This window comes from Setaria italica, chromosome III (assembly GCF_000263155.2).
Source record: "Setaria italica strain Yugu1 chromosome III, Setaria_italica_v2.0, whole genome shotgun sequence".
Taxonomy (NCBI): Eukaryota; Viridiplantae; Streptophyta; class Magnoliopsida; order Poales; family Poaceae; genus Setaria; species Setaria italica.
Window position 1 is genome coordinate 2,760,277 of NC_028452.1, and position 11,895 is coordinate 2,772,171.

At 48.0% G+C, this 11,895-nt stretch overlaps 1 protein-coding gene across 1 annotated transcript; it reads left to right on the forward strand.

Moving 5' to 3' along the window:
- The first annotated feature begins 424 nt into the window (after positions 1 to 424).
- On the forward strand, positions 425 to 7,651 carry LOC101769864 (E3 ubiquitin-protein ligase UPL4-like). Its single transcript, XM_022825020.1, is given in 17 exon segments — positions 425 to 787; positions 898 to 910; positions 2,005 to 2,225; positions 2,344 to 2,502; positions 2,597 to 2,731; positions 3,077 to 3,229; positions 3,310 to 3,431; positions 3,541 to 4,498; positions 4,749 to 4,791; positions 4,933 to 6,050; positions 6,144 to 6,279; positions 6,282 to 6,475; positions 6,563 to 6,643; positions 6,719 to 6,787; positions 6,881 to 7,009; positions 7,102 to 7,185; positions 7,280 to 7,651. Coding segments are annotated over 17 exon segments (4,044 nt in total). The 3' UTR covers positions 7,346 to 7,651.
- Positions 7,652 to 11,895: the final 4,244 nt, after the last annotated feature.

The window sequence follows — 11,895 nt, forward strand, 5'->3', positions numbered from 1 at the left end:
GAGGGGAGCTGCGAGCCAGTAGTACCCGCGCGGAGTCGGAGGCCGTGGCACGGCGACGTCACGGGCGCGGGGGTTCGGGTCGGGTTCGTGGGCGTGGCGCGGCCGGACTCGTCCCCCCCGCCGTGACAGGGCAGGGCAGATCCGACCAGGACACCGGCTCGCGTCGGAGTCCGGGTCTCCGCCGCCCTTTTCTCTCCCGCCGCCGTGTTATAAGCCCTCGCTCGCGCGGCCGCGCCACCCAAATACCCTACCCACACCAACCAACCAACGCCACGAGCCGCGCGCGAGCCGGCGCGGCGCAACCGATCGCCACCGACCCCACCGACCCGTCTCGCCGGACGAGCAGCACCCTCGTGCCCTAGCTCCAGCCGCCGCCGGCGGCGGTAGCGGAAGCTAGTGCAGGTTACCAAGGGGTCCTCTCCTCATGGAGGTGGCCGAGGAGGCGAGGGAGGCCGTGCTGGTCTACGCGCTGGCGGCGATCGCCAACGAGGGCGCGGAGGCAGGGGAGACGGCGGCCGCGCTCGCCGCGCTCTGCGACGTGCTCGCCCTCTCGGGCCCGGACCTCATCCACGGCATCCCCTCCGCGCCGCTCGCCAAGCGCCTCCCGAAGCTCGCCGCCGCCTCCGCCGGGGGCGACGACGGCGACGTGCCGCTGCTCGCCACGCGCGCCATGGCCGAGGCATGCGAGGGCGCGCCGGTGTGGGCCGCGCGCTTCGCGCACCACGGCGCCGTCGAGGCGCTCCGCGACCGCCTGCTCGCCGTCAACTCCATCGAGCTCGCCGAGGAGGTTTGTTTGGTGCACTTTTCCCCTCGTACCGCAAACCCATCATTAATCCGCTTCCTCAAGCTAAACCCTCCCCTGCTTAAACCCTGTCTGGTTGTCTTGATTGATCGTAGGTTGTGGGCTCTCGTAAGTCTTAGGGGGTGTTTGGATATGAGGTGCTAAACTTTAACAGTGTCACATCGGATGTTCGGATGCTAATTAGGAGGACTAGATATGAGCTAATTATAATACTAATTGCAGAATCCTGTGCTAATTCGCGAGATGAATCTATTAAGCCTAATTAATCCATCATTAGCAAATGGTTACTGTAGCACCACATTGTCAAATCATGGACTAATTAGGCTTAATAGATTCGTCTCGCGAATTATACTCCATCCGTGCAATTAGTTTTATAATTAGCCTATGTTTAATACTCCTAATTAGTATCCAAACATCTGATGTGACAGGTGTTAAACTTTAACAGGGTGTTCCCAAACACCCCCTTAATTTAGGTTCCTCGTATAAATTACTCGTACCAATTCGTTAATGCTACTGACCCCGGCTGTAGTCAATCAGTTGCCGGCCGAATTGTGATGCCGTAAATTTGGTTACTTCGAAACAAATGTGTGGTGCTCACGCCCTCACGGCGCGTTACCTTGCTCCCCTGCAGTTGCAGCTCTGCACCTTTCCTTTTTTATACTTAGTGCAGACTGCGATTAATATTTGACAGGACGAGTGTCTAGATCGCAATGCAGTGGTTGTAAAGTGGTCAAATTTGGAATTAAAATTGACTGGGAGGTGGTATGTAGTTTATACATATTCCAGTTCACTAAACGCATGGTAAAATTGCTATATATCGCAGCAGGCATAAGCTGGATGCTGACACACTCGATGAGAAGCAGGGTAGTTTTTATACTGCGATGCGTTTTGTTTACTATGCTCCCTTGCACAAGCGCACGTGTTGACGTGTTACATTTTGTTTAGTCCATTGATTTGGTAACTCGTGCCTAAAACTCAACTGCTTGTGATCATGTGACTATGTGGTCAAGCCATATGTTTTCCTTCTACCGTTGCTTGCTGTTCTTTACGTTGCAACCTGGTTCTAAAAATGGCATCCCTTATTTTGGCAGTGCCTGCGAGCTCTGGAAGTCATATCTTTAGAATGCCCCGAGGAGTGCCTAAGCCGGGGAGTGGCAGCCGCTGTGCTGCAGTTCTTCGACTTCTTTTCGACGAACAAGCAGGCAAGGCACAAAGAGTGTACCTTTGCGGCTTCCTCTGGTTCTGCATTGTTAGTTCTGTCCGTGTATGTCCCATGCTCACCAACTGTTTGTGGAAATGCCTACAGAAAGTGGCTCTCCAGATCATCTCGAATATCTTCAGTGATTATGATGAAGAGTATGTGTCTACAGCCATGGAGGCTGTGCCTTCTCTGTGCAACCTCCTGCAGTCTTCTGATAAGACGGTATGTGTGTTGAGGATGATATATATACGAGGAAAAGTAGTTTGGTTTCTTTGTTCGTTCTTGTTTCTTATTTCATGCACAACTATGTTGATGGGCTGTTGATAATTGTGGATGCTAGATTCTCAAATCCGCTATTTCTTGCTTGGCATTGGTTGCTGCTGGCGCTTCCGAAAATGCTGAACACATGGGTAAGCTCAGCGAAACGAATGCTGTTGAGGCAACAATGAGCTTGATGGGTAACGAGGGTTGGAAGAGCCTCAGTGATGACACCTTAACTGTATGTTGCATCATCCTTCCTTTCTTGGTCATCACCATCACTGTTACAGCTTTAGCACCTGAAGACTCATGACTGAATTGAACATGTTTCACAGGGCATTCTTGGGCTGCTTAAAAATCTTGCCTCTGTCTCCGCAAAGGCCGTGAAGTCTCTTTTTGAGTTGGATTTTTGTGGATTGCTCAAGCAGATGATAACTTACTACAGTTCCTCGAACTGTGATAATGATAAGGTACCACACTTCTTCTCCTTGAATTACTTAGCGATGTGTAATTTTGTGGTCATGCACATTTGTTTGAGGTGCCTTAACTTCCGGATTAACTTGCCAAGTTCCTTGCGTGAATGTTAAATATAATGTATCACATATTTATTTTAAAAAAATCAGAGAATAGTTTCATATATTTTTAGAGCGTGCAAAAAAGGATAACCCTGTACATTCAGGTTATCAATAGACAGCATATTTATGTATGTGGCTGTTATCACAAGACTGTTACGTGGATGCCATCTTCATGCATTTTATGAAGTGCTTGCAAACATCTTGGTGAATCTCTTCACATTATTAAACCCCCAACTGCAGGTGAAGATGCTTCTGGAGCTCATTTACCAGCTTATGCCGCCTCTTGGAGCATCTGAGCAACATGCTAAACTAGTCACTGCAAAGAAGAATGTCATCATGGGACAAAGTGCATACATGAACCAGCTTGCCAGCATTGTTGCCCTCACAGTACAGGTATCTTTCCGGGGCCTCTAATTGGAGGATCTGCCTACAGAACTTTCCCTTAACATGCGCATTCCTTTTGTCTAATGTAGGTTGCAAAATGTGCTGCGCTATCATCAATTTGCTACAGATGTGTTGTTGTAATCAGCAACATTGTTGAATTAAGCACACCTGATTTCCTTATGGAGTTACAGAAGACTGTAAATCTGTCAAGGTGAAAATTTTCTCGCAAACTTATTTTCTTTAGTAAGATTTTGACCTTTGAAATATGCTTCCTTTTCACCATGCGTGGTGTTCATGTTTATCTCTTGTCTTTGTATCAGCTTTCTTACTTGTTTGTTGGCCCGGAAAAATCGCCATATCCTATTCCAAACACTCAAGATTTCAAGGACCCTCCTGGAAAAATGCCAACAGTTTTTCCTCGAGACCTTTACCAAGGAGGGTGTAAAGCATTCGATTGATTCCATAGTATCACAAGAAAAAAACTCTAGTCACCAGTTGAAAACAAAGAATAACAAAGAAAGTTGCCTTTCCTTTGACCTGGAGTCTTCCTCGACTGGTGAGGCATGTAGGATTGAGAACAATGCTGTCATGAAACTAGGAGAAGAGATAAAGAAACGCTTCTTCTCGGTGAAAGGAAGTAAAAAATCTCCACATAGGTTTGGATTTTCTCTTAAAAGTGTCAGGGACTTTTTTGCTAGGTTGCATGCTGCAACATCCCCAACTGAAAATCCAGATAGCTGCAAGCAATTATCTGATCTTTCAAGGAGATTATTGTCAGATGAACTGCCAGTTACTTCTACTTTTGAGTTTGTACAGAGTGGATCGATAAAATATCTGGCAATTTATCTCTCAAATGGGGCATACTGCAATACGGATCTCAGTGATGAACAGGATGTACTAGGACAGCTTGATGAGGTGCAGAGTCGGCTGCAGAAATTTGCTTCTTTGGCTCTCACTGTCTCCAATGAAAGCTCAGCAAATCCCCTTGGGATTTTGGTGGAGAAGCTACTAGACACCTTGCAGATGTGCTATGACAGTTTTCCCGTAATGCTCTCTGATGAACCGAGTACACGTGAGAGCATGATGATTCCCCTGAGATATCCTGAGACCCAGGAAGTAACGACATTGGAATTAAAATTTCGGAGGTCACAGAGGGAGAAGGAATTGCGCAACTACAATGATGTTCTCAGTGTTGATCTTTTCTCAACACCTGATGCCATCGAACCAGTTCTACTCCCTGAAGTTTGTAAAAAAACCGATCAGGAACCTGCACCCAAGGTACCACAGTGTTGCTTAAACTATAATTTCCTTAATGTTGATGCAGAAATAAACACTTCGGTTAATTCTCTTGAACTTGAACTATTCTTTTTTTAGAGTGTCCCTTGAATTATTCTTATAAACTAATGCAGTTACATGCAGACAGATCATATTGGTTAGGGATGGATCTTGCATGTTTTCACTTTTATTTTCGATATCTAAACTTCCCTATGCAATGTTTAATAATTTCCTCTTGTTGCTACAATTACAGAACTTGAATCAGGAGAAGGAAGCAAATGGTAACAGCAAATTAGGTGAGTCCAAAAATGGTAAAAATCTCTCTCTTTCATATCTCATTTTCTTTAGCTTATGTGGATATAAAGTGCAACAGCTTTGGTTACTTGATTGGTGATTATGATATGATTAACATAAATAAACCCCTGTTTCTTATCCAGATGACGGGAACAGATCCTCAAAACTGAGATTCTTGTACAATGGTGTGATACTCCAACCATCTGCTACTTTTTTTGAGTCTATCCTTCGTCTGATGAACAAGGGGCAATCTGATCTCGAGATTGACCCATCTTTCTGGGATGAAGAACACTATATAACCTATAGGAAGAGAAACAGAAGCAAAGAAATCTCTTCTCAGAGTTCCTATAATACTCAGCTATCCCACGTGCAAGAAAACCTTCAGTACACATGGTTAAAGGACCCGTTTTTCACTGCCATACTTCTTGGCAAACTTCCTGGTGATCTGGATGGGTCCGATCCATCGTACAATCTCTTGTTCATGCTGAAAGTTCTTGAAGGGCTGAACCGTTTTTCATATCAACTGTTGATGGATGAACAGATAAACAAATTTGCTGAAGGAACTCTACAAGATATCAATGATCTTAAGGTGGCAATTTATCCAGTCCCACAGCATCAGTTCATCAGCAGCCTTTTGACGGATAAGCTAGAGCTGCAAATGCAAGATAGCTTGTTTGAGGATGGCCTCATACCCTCGTGGTGTGTCTATCTTGTTGAGACCTGCCCGTTCCTATTGTCCTTCAACACACGGTGGAAGTACTTTTGCCTGACTGCACATCGCTTGTTCAAGACTGACCAGGCTAACAGCTCTACTTCAGACCATTTTCATGGTCACGCAGACCAGGTTAAGAGTCCTCCACAGACTAAAAAGTATAGAGTGACCCGAAGCGCAATCATTGAAGGCGCTGTATCAATGATGACCAATCATGGTCCAAGCAGCAGAATTATTGAGGTAGAATTCGAAGGAGAGGTTGGGACTGGGCGAGGTCCAACATTCGAATTCTACACTACAGTTAGCCATGAACTTCAAAGAGCCGGGCTTGGAATGTGGAGAGGAGACAACCGTGAAGATGGATTCATTCATGCCTCTTTTGGACTATTTCCAAAGCCGTGGTCGTCATCAAGCATGCAAGGGATTGATTTTTCTAATGTGCTACAGAAATTCAAGCTTCTTGGGCATCTTGTTGTGAGAGCAGTCCTGGATGGAAGGATCCTGGACATTCCACTTTCTAAAGCATTTTACAAGATCGTGCTTGAGCAGGTAATTCTTTTACCAATCACCCATGACTCTTCCCTCTTCTACACCCCTCATTTTCCATCTCCATTGTTCTGATCATTGTGCTATTTGTTTTAGGAGCTCGATATATATGACATCCCATCGTTTGATCCTGAGCTGGGCAAGACATTAATAGAGTTTCAAGCACTTGTTAAGCGGAAGAAATTTATGGAAACATCTTTAAGAACATCTAGCCCTACTGCTGTTTTGTCCTACAAAACGTGAAATTGGAGGATTTGTGCCTTGACTTCACTCTTCCTGGAAGTCCTGAATATGAACTTATTCCTAGAGGCTCCCAGAAGATGGTGACACTTGACAGTTTAGAGGAATATGTGTCATTGGTTGTTGATGCAACACTGAAGAGCGGGATTGCCAAGCAGATAGAGGCTTTCAAATCTGGAATTAACGAGGTCTGTTTCTCATGGAATAGAGCTAAATGAACTCCTCTCTCCTTCTATGTAGACAACAAGTACTGACTTTAGGTATACTACTTGCAGGTTTTTACCCTTAAGGCCCTCAAAATGTTTACTGAAGAGGAAATGGAACGCATACTATGTGGTGAACAGGATGCTTGGGCTGTACGTGTCTTTCTGCACTCCTTTAGCTTGTGTGCAAAAAGCTCAGATTGTTCTAATTTTGATTTCTTCATGCAGTTAAAGAACCTTGAGGATCACATGGAGTTTGAGCATGGCTATGACATTAGCAGTCCATCGATTACTACTGTAAGTACTACAGATATGCCAATGGACATCAAACTTTATATTTCTTGAACTCTTAACCAATTAATTAAGGACTAAATTGTTTACAACTTGCAGTTCCTGGAGATATTGCGGGAGCTTGGAAGAGAGGAGCAGCGGGCTTTCATACAATTCACTACTGGAGCAGCTCAACTCCCACTTGGCGGCCTAGCTTCACTTGATCCCAAGCTCACTGTCGTGCGCAAGGTTTGCATTTCTTTTTAGAACACCAAGCTACACTTGGGCTCAAAATCTGATCTTTCAATGAATACTTATCTGACATGCATCTTGCTCGACAGCAATGTGATGGCAATGTAGATGACGAATTGCCAAGTGTCAATACCTGCCGGCACTTTATCAAGCTCCCTCCTTACTCGTCCAAGGTACTGTTGAAAAACATATCAGTTTGAGATTTCGTTTTTGTCAACCAGAAAAACTGAGAACTATTTCCTACTGGTATTTGTTTCTTGATGACAGGAGATAATGAAAAAGAAACTCAAATATGCAATTACAGAGGGTTTAGGCTCCTTCCACTTGTCATGATAAAAGGCATAAAGGTACAAGATGATGGAAGAGGAGTGTACATTATAGACTCCAAGGGGTAGATAGTCATTGATTATTGGTGATTTAGAAAGAATCGTGTAAAACAGACTTGATGTAAATAGCCACTGGATTTATCAGAATTCTGATTGAGCAATTTTCTGGTTAGGGATTAGTTGCTAGAGATGCAACTCCAATTTTCTCCCCTCCCGAATAATCGTGTCATTTTGTTGTATGTACATAGCTACTGCACCCAAAACTCTTGGGTCTGCATTGCTTCTATTTAATGATTGTCAAAGAATATGCAAACAGTTTCTTCTGAATCAAATGGTGTTTATTCTTAGTGACATAGAATGACACTGACTAGTGTATAAAACCTGCATGATAAGTATGTATTCTGCAAGATTTCAGATGCTGAAATGAATATATATAGCGCGGCCATCAGAAATTCTAACAACCAAACAGATGATCTGGCTTATAATCAGAATTCTCATCAAAACAGACAAAAGAACACCAATAAGAGGCCAGACCATTTAAGTCCAGATATATATAACCTTACAAAAGCATAAAACAGCATCACTTGGATGTTTTTACACCATCTGTGGCATATAATTTAAATGTCACAATTTAGATAACAGCCAAAAAGGATGATACTGGTATATTATAAAGCGACAATTTCGCTGCTTGGTCAAACAACAGAAAGATTCAACTTGATCGGCTACTTCCTATGATCCCAAGAATTTCCTCCAACAAACTACCATCACCTAGCAACCCCAAAAAACCTTGTGTATGGATGAACGAGCAACTTCTTTACCACCTCCTCGTATCGATCACCTGAAAACATGATTGCAATTACTATCCGAGTACAGTAATACATGGAGAGCTAAGAAAGCTACATTCTCAATTTCTCATAGATCAATAGAAGACATTATTACCTGAGTAAGCTACTGAAGAGCATCAACAGGCTGGGGATCCAAGTCCAACACACATGCTCTGTGGAGGATCAATTGGTGCAGCTGGAAGCAAGTTAGTGAGACGAAAGCTGATCATGGACGAGCTGATGGAGCTGATCTTGGCTGTGCCTGCGAACGCCTCATCAGCATGCGCACCCTTCTTGAAGATCACCAGAGCAGTTGAGTTCTCTGTCCTGACTTCCTTGACAGGCCCGAACCGGCTGAAGATCATCGTGAGGTGAGTTGCTGAAGGCACTGCGGTGGTGCTGCTGAAGTTCAGCACCAGCCCAACTTGCACGTGATGCTCCATTTCTGCAGCAGGCCTCCTCTCATTCACCAACACTGCACCACTGGTGTGATCACCATTGTTCATTGGAGGAAGCTTGTCTTCAAACCTTGGGCAACTTGCCATGCGTGGCATCGCCGGAGGGGCATCACCATTGGCCCTGAGGATCACCGGTGAGACCGACATCTGCTTCGCGGCTCGGTTCATGAGCTTCCCAATCTTTGTGGACATCTGCTGAGGTGTGGGCTGCGGAAAATCCTCCAATTCCAGGGCTTCATAGTCTCCACCATCACTGGCTGTATTCCCTTTGGCGCCGCTCCTTGACACCCTCCGCTTGCCAGAACCATCACCGCCGCCGCCTCCCGTTGACGATGATCTCCTCCTCTTGGCTCTCCCTGTGGCAGCTTTCACGGCGACGCCATCGATGCCGTGGACGACCGTGTACTCGGGAAGGCCCCTCGTCGAGCCCCTCCACCGGCCGAACGCCTTGAGCTGTGCCGTGGCGATGGCGAGGTCGACCCTGTCTGCCCCGCCCAGCGGCGCGGTGGCCAGCGCGGAGATGTACCCGACGAACGCCTCGCCGCGGAGCGCGACCCGCGCGAAGGCTGCGTCCACCGCCGCACCGTACGCGCCCTCACGGATGCCGGCGTTGTCGATCTCCTGCCTGTTGGCGGTGGCCTCGTCCTTGCCGCCGCCGACGCCGCAGCAGCACGAGAGGGCGGCCTCCACGCGGCGCGCGACCTCGTCCAGCGCGGTGTCCACGGCGGCAGCGAGCGGGGGCATCCCGCACCGGGCGGCGTGGCGCGTGAACCCGGCGCGGAACGGGCAGAGCGTGGCCTTCTCGTTCCACGCGAAGCTCTTGTCCCAGAAGTAGGCGACGAGGACGGCGCGGCGCGGCCTGCGGTGCGCCAGCGCGAACCCCGACGCGTCCGCCGCGTCGAACACCTGGCCGGGCCACCACGGGTGGTGCCGCACCTTGCCCCACACCAGCCGGCCGGGCGCCGCGACGCCGGTCGTGCCGCGCGCCCCGTCCTCGTCGTCCTCGAACGCGCACACGTACCGCGCGCGGGCGGGCTCGGCCTCCGGCTCCGGCGCCGGCTTCTTCGCCTGCCGCGCGAGGCGGCGCGGGCTCCTGAGGAACTCCGCCACGTGCGGGTGCATGACGCGGAGCCTCCCGGGGCGCCGCACCGTGCTCTCCTCCCCGAAAGCAGCGTTCTTGGGGGGAACCGCAACGCGCAGCGCGACGTCGCCCTCCGCTACGATCGGAGACGGCGCCATGTCGTGCGATCCGCCTGGAGGCAAAGAATCAAACGACCGATCAGCGCGCGTGGCGCGAGTTCCTCCCCGGTCGCCTCTTCTTGGGAGTCGAGACATGGAAGGAAAGAAACGTACGGACGGGGATGGTTGAGTGAAACAGAGATCGAACGGTGCTTACCGAGGAGCGGTGGGGCCGGTGCGGCGCGAGCGGGCGTCCGGGGCGAGAGGACGCCGGGACGGCGGACGGCGGAAGCCAGCGTGGGAGGAGAGGGGGAGGATGAGGAGGGGTTTGGTGTTGGGGTTTTGGGAGGCGGAAGGAAAATGCTAGCAGTAGTAGCAGGGGAGAAGAGAGGTGGTGCGGTGGTGGTGGTGCTGGCTGGAGTCTGTGATTGTGGGTAGGCTTGAGGGGGTTTGGCGAAAAAGGATTCTTGCATGACAGCATGAGTACTGCCTGTCACTCTGCAGATAGTACTTCTTCTTGCTACTTCTTCCTTTTCTGCCTTCTCTTCTCTGGTAGTTTTCTTTTTGGAAAATACTGGGCTTTTTTTAAGTATTTTGGTTGTGATAGGATGCAGGACATTTCAATCAAAAAAGGAAAATGCAAGAGCTATGCGATTGTGGTTTTGGCCTTTTGGGATGTACGTAATGTTTTTTTGAATCTTGTATCAACATGCAAGTTGGTTGATGCACGCCATGAGCTGAAGGTGTCTCGTGCCCGTACTAACGTGCATGTTTTTGCTTTCGAATTCAAAGGACATTTTCTTTTGCTTTGATTTGGCTGCGTCTTCATCTCTCTGGCGTTGGGTGGAGCATTATTTGCAGAGCTGCATACCTGCATACCGACGTACTGTCCTCCAGCTCCCAGTATCACAAGAGGGATTGGCGTCCAAGAACTTGCAGGCCTTTCTCTCTTTTGTTCTTTTGCTCCAGAGACAGAGGCAGTTGCTTTTGTTCTGCAGATTGCAGAAGCATCTGCTTTATCCAACCGATTTCCGTTGCTGCCTGCCTCCCGTTCCTCCTCTCCTTGTTGTTCAAGAGTGCTAATGAATTTGGCTACAGAAATCCAACGCAATTGCTCCGAGCTTGGATAGGGACAAAAACAAAAAAAAGCTTGCTGATGGCACGTTATAATAAGAATGTGGTTTGTTATCCCTTTTCGGTAGCTCTATGCATGTACAAACATGCTTCAGCTAAAAAAAGACCGGCCAGCTGAAATTCGGAAACATTTTTCTTGTAAACTCACTCTGTGGTCTGTGCTTATCATACAAAACTGGAGTCACGTGATGGCGCTAGTAATTGCATATAGCGGAGGGTCAATTTGGTATCTTGCCATTAAAAAAATGGAGTATTTTGCTTGTGGATTCTATAGCTGGTAAGGGAACGTCGTTACGGCAGTAATTACAAATAGCGGAGGGACTGTTGGGCAAAAGAAAAGAAAACGAATGCGAAGGATGGGAGCAAAGCAAGACGGAGAGAGCTGCTGAAGAGACAAGCATTTCCGTAACCGAAACTGCCTGCCATCTCTGAATTACCCTCTGCTGTCGTCAGAGCTGGTTGTTGGCAAAGCACTCACAAGTCACAACACCGTCGTCTCCAGGATCTTCGTCCCAAGTTCCGTAATAACCATGACTGCATTGCAGGAGAGCCGGTGAGAGTGCACTCCAGACTTTTTTTTTCCGGAACCAATTCAAAAAATGGACAGTTAGCTTGGCGCCATCCACGCTGGCGCCAAGTTTACACGTCTCGGCGCCAGCCATCCTGACGCCAAGGTCCATGCGCAGCTGCTGACGCGGATGCCGACGTGGTGGGAGCTTGGCGCTAAGCTTGGCGCCGAGCAATTTACCCATGCCAAAAAGATTCAACACAAGGGTTCGAACTCAGATCTTTGGGATAAGAAGCTCACGTCCTAACCAGTTGAATTAGATCATAGTTTGTTGCACACTCATCGGAATAATTATACTTGTTTCGTTCGAAATGGCAGGAGGCATGGGTAAATTGCTCGGCTCCAAGGCCTACGGCGCCAAGATCCATGGCGCCAAGCTCCCGCCACATCGGCA